This window comes from Lepidochelys kempii, chromosome 1, assembly GCF_965140285.1.
Source record: "Lepidochelys kempii isolate rLepKem1 chromosome 1, rLepKem1.hap1, whole genome shotgun sequence".
NCBI classification, from domain to species: Eukaryota; Metazoa; Chordata; order Testudines; family Cheloniidae; genus Lepidochelys; species Lepidochelys kempii.
The window spans coordinates 279,090,197-279,112,760 of record NC_136380.1 but is presented as its reverse complement, the minus strand read 5'-3'; the positions used below and the strand labels follow the sequence as shown (position 1 = coordinate 279,112,760).

The 22,564-nt window shown below is 40.4% G+C and overlaps 1 protein-coding gene across 6 annotated transcripts in view; it reads right to left on the bottom strand.

Annotated features, from left to right (window-relative positions):
* PPFIA2 (PPFI scaffold protein A2) overlaps window positions 1–22,564 on the bottom strand; it is a 619,889-nt gene that overhangs the window by 256,655 nt on the left and 340,670 nt on the right. For all 6 annotated transcript variants that reach the window (XM_073327625.1, XM_073327626.1, XM_073327628.1 and 3 more), the window contains one exon: window positions 8,808–8,909. In XM_073327625.1, coding sequence (XP_073183726.1) covers window positions 8,808–8,909 — 102 coding nt within the window. The remainder of the gene's footprint in view (window positions 1–8,807; window positions 8,910–22,564) is intronic.

The following is a 22,564-nucleotide window of genomic DNA, read 5'->3' as shown; positions in this document are numbered from 1 at the left end:
TCTATATATTGATAATTCTTTTCTTTACTATAGTTTCCACCAGTTTACCTGGTACTGAAATTAGGCCTACTGGCCTCTAATTGATGGGATTGCCTCTAGAGCATCTGAGCTAATTTTATTAACAGACCCCTGAATATCTATTGTCAGTCTGTGATATGTAACACAGATTCTTACTTTTGGTAGTAGAACAGGGGGAAAAAGAACCACCACCAAAGGGTGGTTACTAAGGGATTTTTAGGTCTGGGATTGCTTGATTGTCTCTTTCCTCTTGTGTTTTAGTTTAATATAGTTCTGTGTTATGTAGTATATAGTCATTATCTCACACATCCCATTATACTGATCACATTAGTGTGATTTGCAAACAAGAGGCAGAAAACAGCAAGAGCGCAGCATGTGTGGCTGGCCAAGCAATGAGGCTGCTGAGCTCACTATAAAATCATAATGTCAAACAGTCACAGAGGTGCTTCCAATCTCATTATATGGGACAAAAGACCATCTCCACCTGCCACGGGCTGCAGGGATCATAGTAGTGGCAGGTAGACACAAGATGAGCAACCCACGCCCCCTCCTCTTCTCCTTTCAATGAAGGTGTCAAGGTTCCTCCCCCACTCTGAACTCTAGGGTACAGATGTGGGGACCTGCATGAAAACCTCCTAAGCTTACTTTTACCAGCTTAGGTTAAAACTTCCCCAAGGTACAAATTAATTTTATCCTTTGTCCTTGGAATAACCACTGCCACCACCAAACTCTAACTGGGTTTACTGGGAAACATAGTTTGGACACATCTTTCCCCCCAAAATCCTCCCAACCCTTGCACCCCACTTCCTGGGAAAGGTTTGGTAAAAATCCTCACCAATTTGCATAGGTGACCACAGACCCAAACCCTTGGATCTAAGAACAATGAAAAAGCATTCAGTTTTCTTACAAGAAGATTTTTAATAGAAATAGAAGTAAATAGGAGTATAGGAATCACCCCTGTAAAATCAGTATGGTAGGTACCTTACAGGGTAATTAGATTCAAAACCTAGAGAATCCCTCTAGGCAAAACCTTAAGTTACAAAAAAGACACACAGACAGAAATAGTCATTCTATTCAGCACAATTCTTTTCTCAGCCATTTAAAGAAATCATAATCTAATGCATACTTAGCTAGATTACTTACTAAAAGTTCTAAGACTCCATTTCTGGTCTATCCCCAGCAAAAGCACCATATAGACAGACCCAGACCCTTTGTTTCTCTCTCTCCTCCCAGCTTTTGAAAGTATCTTGTCTCCTCATTGGTCATTTTGGTCAGGTGCCAGCGAGGTTACCTTTAGCTTCTTAACCCTTTACAGGTGAGAGGATTTTTCCTCTGGCCAGGAGGGATTTTAAAGGGGTTTACCCTTCCCTTTATATTTATGACAGGAGGCCTTCTTAACCTGGTGCTACATGTACAAGTTTATAATGCATCCATCATTTGTGTTTGAGGGTTAATGAAGATTACATAATTACACGGCCTAAAAGACTGCATTCTCCATTCCTCCCTTATATACATACTTTGTGGATTGTGACAAATCTGATGAAGTGAGCTGTGGCTCACAAGAGCTTATGCTCAAATCTGTTAGTCTCTAAAGTGCCACAAGTACTCCTTTTCTTTTTTGCGGATACAGACTAACATGGCTGCTACTCTGAAAACTGCACATAGTGAGATCCATGATTTTACTAATATCTAGAGAAAGGGAGATTATCAGACCCAGGCCAAACATCACTGTGGTCCAGCCTCCTGCTCCTAAGAGCCTCCCATTTCAGTGCTGTTGACTCCATAAGCTCCTGATGACTGGTGTTGTCAAGAAGTTCATGATCATAAAGAGAGATGGCCCCTGACACAGCCTGTCTAGTGAGGATCTTGAAGATCAGGATCTTAAAATTAGATCTAGTATTGCACAGAGAGTGCACCATAAGGAGTAATTGGTCAGTTTCTAATAGGGTTTACTTTCAGGCATTCCTGCACTAACACAATGCAAGAGAATGACTAAATCCAAATGTACTACATTGTCAGTTAAAGTTTAAAAAAAAAACCCTAATCATTTTGTTCTTTTGTTGTAGGATGCTTGTTTTTATACCACTAATTTTGGATCTAGATACTTAGGGTCAGATCCTCAATTGGTGTAGAATGTGTGTAGAATGGTTTATTTCCACTGAAATCAAAGATAGTTATTCAAACTTACACTGTGAGCATCTAGCTTTCAGTGTACTTTTTAAATGATGCAATAAATGTATGGAAGATTCAACATGTATGATGCTGGGTTACACAGTTATGAAAGAGCAAATGTTCCTGTTTTTTTGTTTTTTTTGTTTTTTTTGTACTGTTCTAACTAATTAGTAATTAAAGCCTCCCTGAATTGTTCCAATACATAATTTCCTTCACCTTCCTCTGGAGAGATGGAAGGAATGCTTGGTTTTGTTTTTATACATTGTGGATGAACAAAGAATTATCTCAAAACAAGCTGCTTCATGATTTGTAACATGCTAATTACTGGAATTTTAGAGTAGCTTTCAATTCTATTTGTGTAGCTTAATGTAGAGCTAACTTATTGTAAAATAACGAAATATATGTTTTATAAATATACTCATATAATATACATTTTGTACTTTTTACATATGACAAAGAGAAATGTGTTTCAATAGGAAAGCACATTTTTCATGGTTTATAATCCATTTTTAATATTTTAATTATTTGTAAATTCTGAATAGCAATTCCCTAAAAAATTAAGACCAGAGTATTATACAGTGCTTAAACATAACGTCTGCATTGATAAAGCATAGTTTAGGCTCAGTACAACAGTATTCTCAAGCATGCGAGTACATTAGGGCAGGCGTTTTCAATTTTCTAAAGATATTTCAGAGATATTTCAAATTGTTTTCCCTTAAATATGTATGACTTCTGGGTAACTAGGTAGGTGGAAGGATCTGTAAAGAAACATATAGCCTTTCACCTCTAGAGTGCTAGCAATTATCCAGCTAGATCACTAGTGACAGAAGTGTGTTACCATCTAATGGATGTTTAGTGCCTTCTATGACATGTGCTTGATGTCTAGTTCCCATCTAAATCACAAAAAAGCCACCACATTTCACAGTAACTGGTACCTTTGTTCACAGCCTCAAAAGATTAAACAGGCAAAGAGATTGAGCTATCGTCTTGCTCTGGCTGGTCTTCCAGATCAGCAGGTCAGTTTGAGGAAGCTTACACTGTCACTTCTTGTTCTGCAAATGTTCTATGTACAGGGACCATCATTCTCCAGGGCTGTCAGCCAGCACTTTCCAAAACACTGAACTCACATGAAATGTGTTTTCTCTCTTAAATCTATTACCTTGGACTTCTGAGTCCTGCTTTTCTCCTCCAAACGATTATATTTACAGAATATAGAAGAAGACAAATGGAATTTTACTTTTAATTTCTATTTTAAACAAGGACCTTACCCATTAGCATTAAGTAACTAAAAAATGTTATCAAGTTTACTACAGTATATTCTTCAGCAGTTTTCAGAAACAATATAAAAAGTTTGCTTACTGAACTGTTAATTTAGGCAGATACTTTACTGTATCCTTACCCCCACCTGCATTTACATTCATTCTGATTACAAACTGCAACTTTGTTGGGAAAAGAAGGGATAATTTAACTAAGAATTATCAACTGGCTCAGGTCAGAAAAGAAAAGAATGTCCTCATTTTAACATAACATATATGTTCATTTTTAGTTTTGGCCTCCTTTGATATTCCCTGATATTTGAGATTATCACAATTAATGTACCACATTGGTCTGTGTTCCAGCTCTAGAAGAGATCCTAGAATACCTTTCCATATACTGTAGGGCTGGTTATTCTTTCAAAACTGAAATTAGACAGTAGCATAGGCACCTATTCCTTGGGTGCTCCGGGGCTGGAACACCCATGGGGAAAAAATGGTGGTTGCTGAGCATGCACCAGCAGCCAGCTCTCCTCCTCCAACTCCCAGCACCTTCTGCCCACCAACAGCTCCACTGATCAGTGCCTCCCCCTCCCTTCCAGTGTTTCCCGCCCGCCGCACACCAGCTGTTCCGTGGCATGCAGGACACACTGTGGGGAGGGGAAGGAATGAGAGTGAGATGCACTCATGGGAGGGGGCAGAATGGGGTACAGGAGGGGCTGGAGTGGAGTGGGATCAGGGCAGTGGCAGGGAGGAATGGGGGCAGGGCCTGGGGCACAGCTTGGGGGGGGGTCAAGCACCCCCTGGCACATTAGAAAGTCAGCGCCTCTGCTCAATACAAAAGTTACTATAGAAATTTCTACTCTTTCTACTTTTTCAAAGTCACATGAAACGATTTTACTGTCAAAAACATATTTGTCTTGCTGTCATCAGTGCAGAGCCAGGCAATATAGATACAGGTGGTCCAGTACTGTTCTATTTTGCCTCACATGTTGAAAGAATTGCAAACTATGTTCTGAAATGAAAGATAATTCTACTAGGGCTGTCAAGTGATTAAAAATTAATCACAATTAATTGCACTTTTGATTGCACTGTTAAACAATATTAAAATACCATTTATTTAAATATTTTGGGGGTTTTCTATATTTTCAAATATAGGATGAGGGCTGGGGGCTCCGGGCTTCAGCCCCCCTCAGGGCATTGGGCTCGGGGCTTCAGTCCGGCATGGGGCTTCAGCCCCCCTCAGGGTGCATTGTGTGGGCTTCAGCACCTCTCGGGGTGTGGGGCTCTGGGCTTCAGCCTGGAATGGGGCTTTAGCCCCTTTGGGCTTTGAGCTTCAGCCCAGCATGGGGCTTAGGGATCTAGCCCCTCTCGGGGTTCAGGGTGTGCGGCTCCAGCCCCCCTGTGCCTCCCCGGGAAGCTGCTGGCTGGGGCTCCTCCAACCCCTGCCCCCCCACCACCACCCGCACACACACATCTCCTACTGCCACCTCTGGAACTGGGCTGCTCCAGCCCCACCCCGCATCTAGGTATGGGCTGAGGCTTTAGCCCCCTATCTGTCGCCCTGCCCCCCCCCAGGTATGCAATTAACACATTAAAGAAAATTACACATTAATTTTACTTTCAGTTAATCACAGGTATGAACTGCAATTGACAGCCCTAATTTCTATTGTATCTTATGATAATGTAAGAAACAGAAAACACATGGATAAGGCCAAAGGTGAGTATCTCATCCCAGGGAAGAAACACACTGCAGGGCAGCACTTAAGAAACACTGTGAGAAGGAATAGACATTTTCCTGGGGGGCTCTGGCTGAGGCAGGGAGCTGAGACCCTGCTTTCTTTGTGCCTAAGTTTAAGGTTTCCATAGAATGGAATGCCAATGAGCATACGGGCAGGAGTTCCTCCTTCCTTTTCTCTCAGCAGCATGTGAAGAATTTGGGCTAGACTTGTTTCTGAAAATCAGAGTATCAGGGCATTTTAAGAGGCTCTATTCTTCAAAAGAGGAAGAGATTGTCACAGTTTCAGGATAACTGCACCTGTATTCCTCCTCTATGGTGCATTGCGGGCACACACTTAAGGTTTCTAGCTTGCAACCATTACCTCTCCCCGGTGGAGACCCTTGCCTCTCCCCATCCTGTCCAGGGTTTTAAGGCTGCACAGCTCTCTGGCTACACTGAGACATCCCCAGAAAGCCAGTATGACTAAAGGACAGAGCCCGTGCTTTGCTTTCTCTGTGAACAGTGTACTGCCAGCAGTTATAAGTTACCACACAGCCCTTTTTCAGTAAGCACATTTATTCTTAAGGTAAAAGCACTCCAGAGAAAACATAACAAAAATCATACACAGATATAAAACGCCATACTAAACATACCAGGAGTCACCCATCAGTCTTATGGGGCCCTGGCAGGCCAAAGTCTTTCCAACCCTTCCGCAAGGGTTGCCCCCCTTGGACAGAAGATCCTGCCTGTTTGCTGGATCAGAAAGAAGACCCTGAGTCAGTTTAAATACAGTCTTTTTATACCAAAAGCCCTTTCTTTGTCTGTTGGTCTCTGGAAAATCCAGTTTGAACCAGTATATGCAAACCTCTCCCAGGGGTGGCACCTCTCTGGAAGTGGTTATAACCTATAATTCACCCTCTCATCCACTGTTCTTACTGCCTGGAGGAGCTGTGGCAATCTCCCCGCCCTGGAACTGCATACAATCCCTGGACCACCATTCATACGCTTAATACAATATGGTCCATAAAGATACTGCATGTGGTTGCAATATCTGTCATGGGCATAAAGACTTCTGAGAGCGAAAGCATCTGGAGAAGCTAGGTAAGCCTGCCTATGGTTGTATCAAATGTAGTGAGGGGGCTGGGTTCAAACAAGGGGAGAGTCAGTTGGTCTCACTTATTTTGGCTTGGTTTCCTCTTCCAAATGCCACACTATATCTTGGCTCTTGCTATATTATTAGTTTATTAGAATACTTTTGTTTGTTTAGTAGGCTGTTTTCGCAGCATTATATTCTGAGAACAACACATGTCTGTATCAGATTGTGAATTCTATTTTGGAGTAACATGCTGAACACATCTGTAAACTTGCCTGAGGGTGGCTTATTGTACTGAATTACAGACAGTACCCTGTCCAGAAAGGTGTTTGAAACTTCATTGAAGGCACCAAGACTGATCTGGAGCCAGCAACTTTGATTGTCTCTCATCCACATGGAACAATGTTTTTTCTATGCAGAGGCCTGCAGGTAAGGTAAGCATGACTGGGGGAGGGGGCTGTAGCATCCCAGTGAAGCACATGGCTAAGAGACAGAGAGTTTACTTAAGGGCGCAGTGCTTCTCTGGGTGAGAGGGCTGACCATTCTCACCTTTAGGGAGGTCTTGCAGGAAGGTTAGAACAGGAGGGTCTCTGCCAAGCCTGAAACACTGACAAACCTCAGAGTCACAGAAGGGGTGAGATCAGACCAATGAAGGGTGTTTCTCAGGTCTTTGGTTTTATTTTCAAAGATCTGTAACTCTTGAGTGCTTTAAGAGTAAAGATTCTGTGGTTAAGAAATTCCTTTGATAAGCCTGTGTTCTTTGCTTTCCTGCCTCTTTGTCCCTACAGGGACTAAACTAGAATCTCAGAGTGCCCAGAGCCTAGGCAGAGCTCTTGGGGAGTTTGTATATGCGACAGGGGGAGAGGGAAAGTGGCTCAGGAGGTCTCAGACACTAATTTCAGGATAAAGGGGAGCTGAGTGGTGGTACTCCACATCCCAAAGAAGTATGTCTAACAAGAGGTATGAGTCTGCCCTATAGTCCTAGCACTAGAAACAGTGACTAGACTCTACCCAAGCCCAGTGGCCTTGGAAGCACATGGGTCCACTTGCAAAAGATTGGTGACTGTACAGTATGGTACCAGCCAGTTTGTGACACGCATTATTTATTCAACAAAGAACTCTCAACACTGATTGTTCTTGCAGATACCAGGTTGACCTTGCAATGCTGACATAAAAAAATAAAAACTGAATTCAATTAATATGGTACCAAGATCATGGAGAGGAAATAAATATGTAACAAATGTCATTTTTACAAAGTCACTTATAGCACATGCACAATAGTGCTAAAAAGTACACTTTGATGTTTAGGTTTATGGGAGTTAAAGTTACTGTAATTCTAATGCAGATTCATCAGGATAAGACTTGTGTTTGTTTCACAGTTGCAGATATCTCAAACATTCTTGAATGTCTGCAGTTGTAGTTGTGTTGGTCCCATGATATTAGAGAGACAATATGGGTGAAAAGTTCAATTGGTCCAATAAAAGATACTACCTCACCCACCTTGTGTCTCTGACTTGATTGTCAAGTTGTTCCATTCTTCTTTCCATAGCCTTGGTTTGGATGAGTACATTAGTTTATCTGCATTTACTATATAGTGTATTTTTCCCATCTCTTAGGTCTTCATCTTCCATGTCTAACTGCTTCTCCATTCCATAACACATTGGTAAGTTTATTAACTTTAGCTGCCAGGATTTCAAATGTACCCTCTAGCAAGGCCATCACGTTCTATAACCTTTATTCACTGGTGTATTAGTTGCCCTAATAAATCTCTTGTTGATTTCTCTTCACCTAGCACAGGAACAGATTGCCTAAGTTTCATGGTTTGCAAAAGTGGTGTCGATGTCAGAGCTTGATTTAGCTCCTGCTGAGCCCTGAAGATGGCATTTCTCATTTAGTAAATGCCTATTATTGACCATTAGCTTTTCTTGAGTGATTCTTTCCATTAGAAACTTATGAACAGCATCAAATTCACCATATGCATCAGCACGCAGCATTTTTAATGGATATGAATATATATGCACCTATCTACACATTACAGATATGCCCCCATTTAAAATTGGCACTAATTATTCAAGAGCTACAGTATTTTAGATCTAAACGGGTGATTTCTTTATGTTTTCAAACCTGATTACAATACAAACCAATGTACACTATCAGTCAAATTCTGCATTCAAGTAAGTATGAGGAGAATGTGGCCCTCAAGTTTTACAGGACTGTGAAATCCTGGCCTTGCTGAAGTCAACAGCAAAACGTCCATCAACTTCATGGGGCCACAATATCAGGTTAAAGTGTATTAAGCACATTATGGTCAAAATTATAATGGTTTGTTTCCCTCACATAAAATATATCACACTTTCTTGTAGAAGAATTGTAGTAAACTTATCTTGTTACACAAAATAAACAAGTTATTACAAACTTGATATGCTTATGTCAGGATTATGATTATTATTAAAGGAAATTAACAGGTGTAGGCACACAGTTGTATTCCTTCTGCTTCATACAAAGTTAGTCCTAAAAGCATACACGTATAAAAATTCTACTATATACTTACTCTTGTGTTGTTTCTTTCAGCCTTCAGTTCTGAAATCTCTTCTTCTTTTTCAAGCAGTTGCTCCCTACACACATTTAACTCTTTTGTCAGTGCAGCAAATTCCTATAAAAAGGAAATAAACACAAAGATTATTTTAAATGTACATTTTGGAGTGTATTCCCAAAATTAATCTGCATTGTAACATTTAGGATTTAATATTTAAGTAACTTTATACTGCAGCCTTTCTGGACTTTTAAAAATTAAAATAGCATAGATAAGTATTATCGTCTATAATAATATGTATTTACTGGTACATAATTCATAACTATGTGTAACTAAAGGATTCTAGAAAGTCATAGGGTCAAAGTCAGCTTCAGAGCTTGGCCAGTTGAAATAGCTGAGGATCTGGCCTACAGTTTAGCAAATTATTTCTGAACACGTCAAATTATTTTGATTAGAGATTGGGAAGCAAATTAATTGCAATACCATAATCAATAACAACAATAAGCTGCTTCTATAGCACTGTCCATCCAATGATCTCAAAAACCTCTACCATGTTAGCATTTTAAGGTACCAGTTCAAGAAAGCATCCTATTCAGGACAGTATTTAAGCATTTATTTAACTTTAAGCACCAGCTAAAGTCCCATTGAATTAATAGGACTTTAGCAGGTGCTTTAAGTTAAGCAGGTGATTAAAAACTGACATAAAAAGAAATGAACTTAAGTGTACACTAAAGTGCTTTCCAGAATCAGAGCCTAAGGTGCATAACTTTCCTGTGAGGTTGGTAATATTCTACTTTTGATTTGTTTAGGTTTTAACTGATTTAAAAAAAACAATAAAAATACCACAGAGACACTTTTTCTACAAAAACCCTGGCCACAGCTGATGAAAAGCACCCATTCAGAACACTGAGACATGGTTAAAATTACAATTGCCAATCAGTGAAGCTGACAGTATCTTTTTTACCTTCAAACCTGAAATTACCAACTAAAACAGGGGTGCTGGAAGAATTTTTATAGTGGGGTGCTGAGAGGCATTGAACCAAACTGTAAACCCTGTATATAATGGAAACCACTTCAAGTCAGGGAGTGCTGCAGCACCCCTACATCCCTAGTTCCAGCATCCATGAACTAAAACAAAAAAAGTGATAAGAGTCCTAGAGTTTATGGCTCTGAGGGACCCCTCGATCACCTAGTCTGACCTCCTGTATACCAAAGGCCACCATCACCACCCAAGCACCCCCACACTAAACTGAAGTCCTCTACCCTCATATACAAGCTTATAACACCCCCAACACCAGAAGTGAAAGTAAGCTGGTACGGTCCGGTACAGCGTACCGGCAAGAGCCAGTACGCCATGTCAGACCGGACCGGCTTCCCCGGGCTGGTGCTTTAAAGGGCCCCGGGCTCCCCGCAGCGGATGGAGCCCTGGCCCTTTAAAGCACCACCCGAGCCCTGCTGCCAGAGCCCCTGGGGTAGCGGTGGCAAGGCTCCAGCAATGCTTTAAAGGGCCCGGGGCTCCCGTCACTGCGGGGAGCCCTGGGCCCTGTAAAGGGCTGCCTGAGTCCCACTGCCAGAGCCCCTGGGGTAGCGGCAGCAGGGCTCCGGCAGTGATTTAAAGGTCCTGGAGCTCTGCGGTGGTAGCGGCGGACGGAGCCCGGAGCCCTTTAAATCGCTCCTAAGCTCCCAGCTGTGTCTGCAGCTGGTAGCTCCAGGGGTGATTTAAAGGCCCGGGGGCTTCCAGCCGCAGCCCTGGGACCTTTAAATCTTGGCTCAGTACTCCGGAGTACTGGTAAGTCCTTTTAAGTTACTTTCACCCCTGCCCAACACCCTTCCTGTGAAGGTAAACACACTTGGACCAATAAAGGGAATGAATTTCAATGACTAGACCCCTACCAAAAACATCTTGTTGACAGGCCCCCTCTATGAAATATGAAGTATGAAACTCATGAACCTCTGCTTATGGCAACTGTAGCTTACAGCATGGGAGAAAGGCATGTATGTATTAGTGTCTTATTGTCACATGTTACACATGTTGTGTAATACTAAAAGCTTTAATATTTCTATTTGACATTTTCGGTTCAAATTAAATCATCAGCATGTCAGCAGAATATTATTTTGGGGCCAGTCTTGCAGTCTTTAGTCATAAAGGACTCCCACTGAAATCAAGACTGAAGGTAAAACTGGATTTAGACTATATCATATGTGAAGCTGTGACGGGGTGTGCATACCCCACACTATGGGCGGAGCAAGTCCTACCCCTCAGACCGTGCTGGGCATGCTCCAACTGCTGTGCTACAATAAAGGAGAGCAGCTCAGCTCAATCTGGGCTGGCCACTGAGGAGGAAGCACGCTTGCTGGAGGCCCCAGGCAAGGCGCTGCTACAGCCCCTGACTGCAGGAATGAGAGATCCCAGGGACCAATCCAGATACCTGCTACCTACAGTTCGCTGGCGGGAGTAGTTAGAGTTTCAGTGAGCTACCTGCACCAGGGAACCTAGAGATCCCAATAATATCTGGCCTATAGGTTCAGAAGACACGGTAGGAAGTGGCCCAGGGAGGCAGAGTGAGTTGTATCTCCCACCCATGTAAGCTCAGCGTGTTGCAGTAGGATCCCCACTGATTGGGTGGCCAACGCACTCGCCGCTGACGGGCTCTGGGCCGGGAACCGGTGGAGTTGGGTGGGCCTGGGTTCCCCTACCCTGGCCACCACTCCCCCTTTGGTGTTTGACCCTGTATCTGTACATCAGGCCCTGAATGTCAAAGGCAGCCATATTGACTTTGGCCATTAGGCCATACAGCCCTGAACCCCAAGGGCAGCCATATTGACTCTGACCCACAGGCTGTACTGCTGTCAGTCTAAGAACCATCTGGTAGACTGCAACCGCAGAGGTATCACAACTCTGATTCCCCAATCCTCCCCCAGAGACGGATGGGATGTGGGTACCCCCTGACAGAAGCCTTTCATATAATACCATTTTCTAAAATTTCTCAAAGAGTAACAGTCTAATAGAGGAGTCTCCAGTTGTCATTCTGACAAAAGTCCCATTGAACTCTCTGGGATTGACCATTAGTCTGTTATTCTAAACCAGTGCCAGATATGTACATACTGTACACATTAAATGGTGCATTCATTTTATTGCAATATTGTCATTCCCAGTAACCAAACTGAATATGTAGATGTATAGGATTCTTCTCAAGGCAGTCAATATGCTATGTGCAGTACAAGAAAGATAAAAAGGGTTCTTGGATTTAATAGGCATATGCCTCAGAGGTAGTATTTTAACGCTTTCTGTGTTTAATTGAATTATCATGTTGTAGTCTCTTTTGTTCTTTACATTAATTACTTCACGCAGTGATAAATGGCCCTAGTTATGCTGCTACTATTGCTGCTGTGTAGTTATATCAGCATATTATGCAATAGGGAAAGGCTCTTTTTTGAAGCAAAGAGGAACAAAGGAATTAGTGGGATTTACAACAAAAATAAAATAACAAAACACTCCAGTCTCTCTGTAATTTCTATGGCCTTCCAATATTTCTGTGGTAAATAAACAGCTTTCAGAAACCATATTGTAAGGCATCCCATGAATTCTTCAGCTTTGTAATTCAGACAAGGTGAAATGCAAAGAAGTTAATTTCAAATACTATTCAAACACATTTTTCTGTAGACTATGTTTCATGAACATTGTATTTTTTTCTATTCTGATTTCAGAAGTTTAAGCTCTTTTGGTATATTTTATATAGTATTTATAATCTATCAATAGATGGACTATGAGACTTAAGCTCCTAAGTTACTTTTGAAAGTGGAATTTAAGCGCTTAAGTGACTATGTTGCTTTTTAAAATTTGGCCACAGTGCTTAAAAAGTGTTATACTTTTGTCTACGCAGCTTATTGTAGGTTTGATATACTATCGGAAAATGACAATCTGACTAGAGCTCTCTTATACACAGGAAAATGATAAAAGACAAAAACATCACATCACCTGTGGGTGAACACTTTTCACAAAGCAATCATTTTATCTGACCTGTCAGTCCTCATCCTCAAAGGAAACCTGCATAACACTTTCAAAAGACGAGCCTGGAAGCTTAAATTCATAACTTTGGTAGACACTAAAAAGCATGAACTAAAAAGAGACACTGAATTTATGACTTATTACAACAATCTGTAACCCACTAACCCTCCCCAGCTGTTCCCTCCAGTCATATGGAGGCAAGGGAGAGGAGGTGTGTTAATGGGGCACTTCACCTTGAATGGTCCCTTGAAATATTTACCTACTTAACACTAAACAATCTGTTCCACCTTGTATTTAGTAGTGAGTGTGTTTTCCAGACCTGAAGAAGAGCTCTGTGTAAGCTCAAAAGTTTCTCTCTCTCACCAGTTGAAGTTGATCCAATAAAAGATATTATCTCACCCACCTTGTGTCTCTAATATTGTGGGTCCAACAACAACACTGCATATAGTTAAGTGATGTCATTTAAACCATATACCAAGGGATATTATATTTAACATTAATATAAAGAAATAAAAGTCAGTTTAAATTAGATATTCAAAACACATATATGCTCTTTCTATACCTGCTTCTGGAAAATAAAAGTTACAGTCCTCCAATCTCAAATCCTACTGATAGCCTTGCTATATATTTTGTGTACTCATATCACAGTGCATGAGAGATTTCTAACTATATTCTAATGTTCTGATAGATTTATCTATTTTAGCTATAAATGTTATGCTTTCAAAAACTCATGAATAGATGTTAAAGGTAATATTTTAGCATATTTCATTTTCCATCCTCCAATTCCTAGACAGTCTTTAATGAACAAATAAGTCAAGTGACTGCCATCTAAAATCCTGTAGTTACTGCTGACTTAGGGGCTGTACTATGGTACAGAAAACTCAGCTTTATTAATAACCAGATGTAAGCTCTTTTTGTTTGGAACTTAAATGCTTTAGGCTGTTGGCATATGCTTGGATGCTGGGAAGGGTGTCAGCTGATGTCAAGGATTACACGTGTCACCTAATGATTTAGGAGGATTCATAGTGATTAGCTACAGTAAGGCAGAGATACAGTCTGATGATAAACTTTTTGTTCTTTAGATTTAATGTCTATATGTATCAGTTAGATATGGACTTATCAGGTAATCTGTTCATCACTATACCAAATGCAAGACTGTCCCTGCACTATGTCCCCAGTGCTCTGGCTGTCCAGTTTTAAATAATTATGCAACAGAGTTTCCACTACTTCATTTGGGAGACTCTCTTATGGTTTTACAGAACTTACCCTGGTCATCAGCCTAAGTTTCCCATTGCTTAATTTCAAGTCATTACTCTAATGGGTTGACTACACTGGCAATATACAGCGTTGCAACTTTCTCGCTCAGGGGTGTGAAAAAACACCCCCCTGACTGCAGCAAGTTTCAGTGCCAGTGTAAACAGTGCACCAGCGCTGGGAGCCATCCATTTTTTTTAGAGCGTTGGGAGAGCTCTCTGCTGTGACTACAAAAGCCATCTTAAAGCGCTGCCATGGCAGCACTTTAGTGTTGCCAGTGTAGGCTAGCCCTCAGTTATATGTCTAGGGATCACCAGAATTATCTTACACGCCAAGGTGAAAGTAGGCCGGTACAGCGTACCAGTAAGAAGCCGGTACCGGCCCATGCACCCAGAGCAACACTTTAACATCGTTGCCCCTTTTGCCCCCACCCTCCCTGACAGGGGTGGGCAAAAGGAGCAGCTGCCCTAGGGCTGGTGATTTAAAAGGGCCTGGGGCTCCCACATGCTATCGCAAAAGCGGCCAGAACCCTGGGCCCTTTCAAATCACCGCTGGAGCCCTGGGCGGTGCAGGCCAGGCGGCGCAGATGGGCTGGCTTGGGGAGGCTGACCCCAGCCCGGCCCCCCCTTTCTGGGGCCCCAGAGGCAGACCCCCGTACCAGTAAGTGTTTAATATTACTTCCACCCCTGCTTATACGTCATCATTTACAGCCATCAAAAAGCTATAGACTATATTCATAGTATTGAGTAGTCCTCATTGGGCCAAGATATCTATATACAGCTTTCTAGATCTTTTCCAGAAGTCGATACGTTCAAGCCCCTTAATTATTTTGGTTTTGTTGTTCTCTGAATTTCCTCTATGTTGTTGATATCTTTGTGGTTCTGATATTTACAAAAGGCAGTTACCTCTTTGTTCATTAAGAGCTGAAGAACATTCAGTGGTCAAGTTTCCCTTTTATCTGAAATAATAGATAGCACCCAATTGTCAAGAGCTTTGACTTCTCTGAATTGAAAGGTGACACTATGTAAATTCCAAGAAGAAAATCCTTCTAAGACTTCTACAGAGAATGTCTCACTGTAACAGTGAATTTGATTTTGGTCTTTACAATCAAATTATTTTTGTCATATTTGGTTTTTGATTGGTAACTTAACAACACCTAAAACTTCACAACAAGCTGCTTGTGAATTCATGCTTCAGAAAAACATGCGTAAATGCTGAAATTCTTTTAAAGTGTATCATTAAGTCTGTGATGTCGTCTGAGTAATGTACATGTAAATATCTCCAGAGTATGAAAGCTCAAGTTGAAAGCAAAGAAATACATGTTTTTGTTTTACCCAGTTATGTAATAGCATGTGATGCCAATGACCTCTCCTCTTATATTTGCCTCCTAGATGTACAGGAACCAAAAGAATACTGTCATCTAAAATTACTGTTTGTAGCAGAAATGTTGCATGGTCAGTCATAGTTTAGGACCCCGGAAGGTAGAATCTGCCGCATAACTAATACAATTTGACAAGCACAACTGCACTCTTAAAGTTGATACAGAAGTTGTTGGGCTCTGAAGCCGATTAGGAACTAAACAGGATTAAAACTATATGGAAATTACTCAGATGTTTGCACTATTTTTATATTATAATATGAAAAGACTAATAAAGAAAAATTGCTAATGACTTAAAATATAAGAAACTGCAATTATTTTGAAGTCTGAATAAACATACTGCAGGAGGTTATTAGTCTATTTACTCTGCTGAATATTTCCCCGCTCCCAATAGCTCACTTGAGATATAACAGACATCTGATTATATAATAATGCATTCGATGAAGTGAGCTGTAGCTCACGAAAGCTTATGCTCAAATAAATTGGTTAGTTTCTAAGGTGACACTAGTACTCCTTTTCTTTCTGCCAATAGACACAATGTGACTGAAAAAATAGTCAAATCAAAATGTTAGATTTTCACTTACGTGTGCATATCTTTGAAGAGCTGGCAGATCTTTAAAAAAGTTCTAAATTCAGATGTAGTTGAGAACCATTCAGAATCATAAAAAATATAGAAATGTAGGGCTGAAAGGGACATCAAGCAGTCATCAAGTTCATCCCCCCAGGCCGAGTCAGGATTAAGTATACCTAGACCATCCTTAGCAGGTGTTTCTCTAACCTGTTTCTAAAAACCTCCAGTGATGATCATCCTACAGCCTCCCTAGATAACTTGTTCCAGTGCTTAACTGTCTGTGTGAGAAAGTTTTTCCTAATAGCCAACCTAAATCTCCCTGACTGCAAACTAAGCCAATTACTTCTTGTCCTTCCCACAGTGCACATGGAGAACAATTGATCATTTTTATGACAGCCCTTAACATATTTGAAGACTGTAATCATATCTCCCCTCAGCCTTGTCTTCTCCAGACAGAATACACCCAATTCTTTCAACCTTTCCTCATAGGTCATGTTTTCTAAACCTCATCACTTTTATTGCTCTTCTCCGGACTTTCTCCAATTTGTCCACATCTTACTTAAAGTGTAGTGCACAAAACTGGACACAGAACTCCAGCTGAGGCTTCACCAGTGCCAAGTAGGTGAGACAGATGGACCAATTACCCCCCACATCCTACGTGTGACACTCCTGTTACAACATTTTAGAATGACATTTGCCTTTTTTTGGCAACAGCATCTCACTGTTGACTCTCATATTCAATTTGTGACCCACTACAATCCCACATCCTTTTCTGCAGCACTACTGCCTAGCCATTATACTCCAACTGTATTTGTACATTTGATTTTTTTCTTCCTGAAGTGTAGCACTTTGCACTTGTCTTTATTAAATTTCATTGTATTGATCTCAGACCAATTCTCCAATCAAGATCATTTTGCATTCCGATTCTGTCCTCCAAAGAGCTAGTAACCCCTCCTAGCTTGAAAGGTATTTGCAAATTTTATAAGCAAACTCTCCACTTCATCATCTAAATCATTAATATAAACATTGAATAGTACCGGACCCAAGACAGACCAGAATACCTAAATGTTTTACAAAATAAAAAGCAAAATGAAAACTGAAGCTACTTGCTCATTACTGGGCACTGTGTTAACTCCCAGTTAACTCCCAGCTGCTAGAGTAGATCTATAATTCCTCCAGTACAGGAAACAGAAGTACAACCTGAGATCAGAGGGGACCAAGCTCAGCAGAAAGCCAAAAGATGCATGCAAGAAGGAACAGAAGGCTGGAGGTTTTTGCCTAAGCACTGGCAGTGAAGGAGGAACGCAGCTTAAGAGCTGGCATAACTGCAGGAGATGGTCACAGGGCAGTGATCTGCAGGCAGGAGGAGAGTGTGAAGAGGATTCACCAAGAATTTATGACCTCTAAATCTCTGTTGTAGATTGCCTCTAGTGGCTGGGCTAAGAACTGCTTTGTTTGTTTAGCATAACCGCTAAAGGAAATTCACGTGGTGTATTTTACCTTTTAGTTTCTAGATTCTAGTGCTGGGAGCACCTATAGCACTTCCCTTCAAGCTTGTAGTATACCCAGGATGGACAAATAATGGATTTTTTGGTTAAATGACAACTTTGACAAGCTGAAAAAAAATTGTTTTGAGTCAAAAAAAAGTATTTGTTGTGACAAGATTGAAGCATTTAATTTCCATTATGATCATTTTTAAACATTTGATTTTTTTTAAAAAAATTGAAATGGCAAGTCATTTCAATCTGAATAATTAAAATGTATTATTCTAAAAAAATGCTGAAACAAAATATTTTGATTTTTTTAAAAAATTTTGGTGTTTTTTTTAGAAACGATCAATTTGGCAAAACGTACGTAAATTCATAAAATGTCACCACATCACCATTTTTCACTTTGAAATGACTTTTCATTTCAAAACGTTTAAAAAAAGACAAATGTTTAAAAGGATCAACATGGAAATGAAATGTTTCAATCTTGTCAATGCTCAAGGTTGGTGGGATACTATTTTACCAAATGAAAATTTCTCTTGATTCAAGATTTGGTATTTAGTTACATTTTTATACTGATATGGTATCAATTGATCCCTTAAATAGTGAAAATGTCAATCTTTTTCTGATCTCATGTATTTAGGTTCTTCCCAAAGTCCAGCCGTTTAAGAGAATAGGCATTAATACCTTCATGTATTAACTGAGATCCATGGTACGCCCACACCTTGAATACTGCATGCAGTTCTGGTCACCCCAGCTTAAAAATATTGGAAAAGGTACAGAGAAGGGCAACAAAAATTATTAGGGGTATGGAACAGCTTCCATATGAGGAGAGATTAAAAAGACTGGGACAGTTCAGCTTGAAAAAGAGATGACTAAGAGGGGATGATAGAGGTCTATAAAATCATGAATGTTGTGGAGAAAATGAATAGGGAAGTGATTTACTCCTTCACATAACACAAGAATAACTTGGGCAACAGCGTACTGAATGATACCCAAACCCAAGACAACAACAAGGCAGAAGAGGGTGGAACTGGGACTATATATACAACTAACATCATGGAGAACCTCCATTGCGTTTAGGTGCGTATAATTTGGGTTTATTTCGTTCGCACGAAGGGCATGGCTTCATTTAAACCGTTTTGTCATTTCAATATTGGAGTGATTTGTTAACTGTTGTTTTTGTTAAATAAATAAATAAATAAATAAAATTAAATAAAGGGGTCCCAAACCCTCAAAATTATGTTTTTTAAAAGTCATGGTGAATAAAATCTTTAAAAAGATTTTGACATTCTTTTGTATTTTCCAACAGATGCAAAAGGAGAAACCATGTAAATACCTCTCAAAACATCACCTATGGCCTAATATTGGAAAACATAAATGTTTCCTATGTTTATGCTTCACGTGCCTCAAGTGTCTCTCTAGCACTGCTCAAAATTCTTCAAAAACTCCTCTAAAGCAGAGATTAATAACCCCATTTACCAACAGTCTTTCTGCATTCAGAAAGATCAGTGCATTGTTGACCTTTGAAACACCTGAATTCATTAAAAGTGTTTCAGTTTTTGTTTTGTATGGTTTGGGGGTTTGTTTGCTTTTAAAATGACATCAGCTTCTGGTAATATTATTATACTGACAAACTTTAAAGATTAAAGCTTCCCTCTATGAAGCTTCTCACTGTAGTCTTTGATGTCTTACAAGACGATATTCTAATTACTAATACAAGAATAACAATATGTATATTTGACCATATAGTAAGATATTGCAGTGCTGGACATGTACAATCAAACTTGTGTTCTTTTGTGAGAATGGAGAGATTACAATGTTACCAGGGACATCCATTTTTTAAAAACAGGAAATAAAACCATGCAGAATGAGTGAAATTCAAACAAGTGTGAAGGGGGACCACGCAAGATCCTCCACAATTAAGCCCCTTGAGGGCTGACAGCAGAGTAACTACTTAGTTTAGGTTTCAGAGTAACAGCTGTGTTAGTCTGTATTCGCGATTACAGACATGAAAGTTGCGATATTACAACAGAAAAACTTCAAAACCAGACTCCAGCGAGAGACTGTTGAATTGGAATTCATTTGCAAATTGGATACAATTAACTTAGGCTTGAATACAGACTGGGAGTGGCTAAGTCATTATGCAAGGTAACCTATTTGCCCTTGTTTTTTCCTCCCCCCTCCCCCCGTTCTTGTTAAACCCTGGATTTGTGCTGGAAATGGCCCACCTTGATTATCATACACATTGTAAGGAGAGTGATCACTTTAGATAAGCTATTACCAGCAGGAGAGTGGGATGGGGGGAGAGAAAACCTTTTGTAGTGGTAAACACCCATTTTTTCATGGTTTGTATGTATAAGAACATCTTCTGTATTTTCCATAGTATGCATCCGATGAAGTGAGCTGTAGCTCACGAAAGCTTATGCTCAAATAAATTGTTTAGTCTCTAAGGTGCCACAGGTACTCCTTTTCTTTTTACTTAGGGTATGTCTACACTACGAAATTAGGTCGAATTTATAGAAGTCGTTTTTTTAGAAATTGTTTTTATATATTCGAGTGTGTGTGTCCCCACAGAAAATGTTCTAAGTGCATTAAGTGCATTAACTCGGCAGAGTGCTTCCACAGTACCGAGGCAAGCGTCAACTTCCGGAGCGTTGCACTGTGGGTAGCTATCCCACAATTCTCGCAGTCTCTGCTGCCCATTGGAATTCTGGGTTGAGATCCCAATGCCTGATGGGGCTAAAACATTGTCTCGGGTGGTTCTGGGTACATATCGTCAGGCCCCTGTTCCCTCCCTTCGTGAAAGCAGCAGCAGACAATCGTTTCGCGCCTTTTTTCTAGAGCAAATGAGATTCAAAAGTTCGCAGTTCTTTCCTGTCTACCTGGCCAGTGCATCTGAATTGAGAGTGCTGTCCAGATTGGTCACAGTGGAGCACTCTGGGATAGCTCCCGGAGGCCAATACCGTCGAATTGTGTCCACAGTACCCCAAATTCGACCCAGCAAGGCCGATTTAAGCGCTAATCCACTTGTCAGGGGTGGAGTAAGGGCCCTTAAAATCGATTTCCTTGAAGCGTGCAGCGTTAAATCAATGTAAACCTGCACCCGTCCACATGCTGCTAAATTCGACCTAAAGTCCTAGTGTAGACCAGGGCTTAGTTTAGGAAAATCTGTGCGATGCACCAGCTGTTGAAGGATTTCTACAGTGGCCTCACAAAAGCCAGCACATAGGTGGGTAGTATGGGGAGGGAGCACACAATCTAGAGATCCTAACCTGTGGTGCAGATGGTTATGATCATGTTTAGCCCATAGGCTAGTACAGCAGGGAAGTTCAAAGGAGTTGGCATCATTACTGCAGCCTCATACTTTAATTACAGGTTGAGGTGAGTTTTGCCACCCTAATGCCCCCCTCCTCCAACCTACTACACACACACTTTAACCACATGAACCCCAATTCCTCAAGCTTTATGCAGATAAAGGGAATTTCACCCTGACAGCATCTGTTTTTCAAACTTGTTATAATGATTCAATTTATTGCTCTTATTTTCTTGTCTCATAGGACTTCATACTCATCTGTGGGGAGAGAACCTGGGACCTTCTGTTCAGAAGACACAAGCGCAAACTGCCAGGGTGGCTTTCACTTCAACCAATTGCAGTAAAAGTATTTGTTTAATTTACATCTTCTGTGGACCAGTTCTTAAGGAACAGTATAATCATAAACACTTAAACAGATCTGATTTCTATTCACTAGGGAGCATTAGAACACATACTCGCTGTCCGTTGAGTCATTACAATGCATTTTATTACATTCTAACTAGACAGCAAAATTGTATTCTAAATACTGAACTTATCTTTGGTACAGCAACCCCCCAATATTATAAAACTATTTATTTTCATCCGTAATCCAATAATCCTCATCTGTATCCAGTACAAACAAATGGAAGAATTTCTTGAAATTTGTTCTGTTTGGTTTTATTTTTTGTTTTTTTTTTTTTAAACAAAAGTGTTCCAGGGATTAGACGGTGTACTGTATGTAAATTTCAGCTCAGCATATCTTTATGAGAACATGAGCTAAGCACTACAATTTCCAGCTAAACACCCCTTTTTATGAGTTTATAGCTCAGCTGTCAGAAGTAATGAGTTTTTACTTCTGACAGCTGAACTATAAACTCATAAAAAGAGATGGTTATAATGAGAATGCTAATATGAGGGATATTAGCTAGAGAAAGCTTCACCAATATTAAAAATGGACATGTTTGTCCCATTTTCTGACAACTGACCGTTTATGGAAAATTACTAAAGATTTATCCCAACTGCTGTCTTTATAATTTTTCCCACTTGCCTTGATTTTTAAATAATCTAACACTGTGGCAATACATCAGATGTTGGATATCCACCATTAATCACAACCAATACATTCTGAAGCATAATGTCCTCTCAATAAGCACTTATTTCATTAAAACTAATGGAAATTGCACATTCAAATTGATGAGAGAGACAAAGGGGTGGAGAAAATGGGCAAGATATGATGGGCCTCATGCTTTTAACTTGTTTCTAAAATCGTTTAAGTTCTGTGACAGGTTTCAGAGTAGCAGCTGCATTAGTCTGTATCCGCAAAAAGAAAAGGAGTACTTGTGGCACCTTAGAGACTAACAAATTTATTTGAGCATAAGCTTTCGTGAGCTACAGCTCACTTCATCAGATGCATTCAGTGGAAAATACAGTGGGGAGATTTATATACATAGAGAACATGAAACAATGGGTGTTACCATACACACTGTAATGAGAGTGATCACTTAAGATGAGCTATTACCAGCAGGAGAGTGGGTGGGGGGAACCTTTTGTAGTGATAATCAAGGTGGGCCATTTCCAGCAGTTGACAAGAACGTCTGAGGAACAGTGGGGGAGGAGGGGAATAGTTTTACTTTGTGTAATGACCCATCCACTCACAGTCTTTATTCAAGCCTAAGTTAACTGTATCCAGTTTGCAAATTAATTCCAATTCAGCAGTCTCTCGTTGGAGTCTGTTTTTGAAGGTTTTTTGTTGAAGAATTGCAACTTTGAAGAATCACATA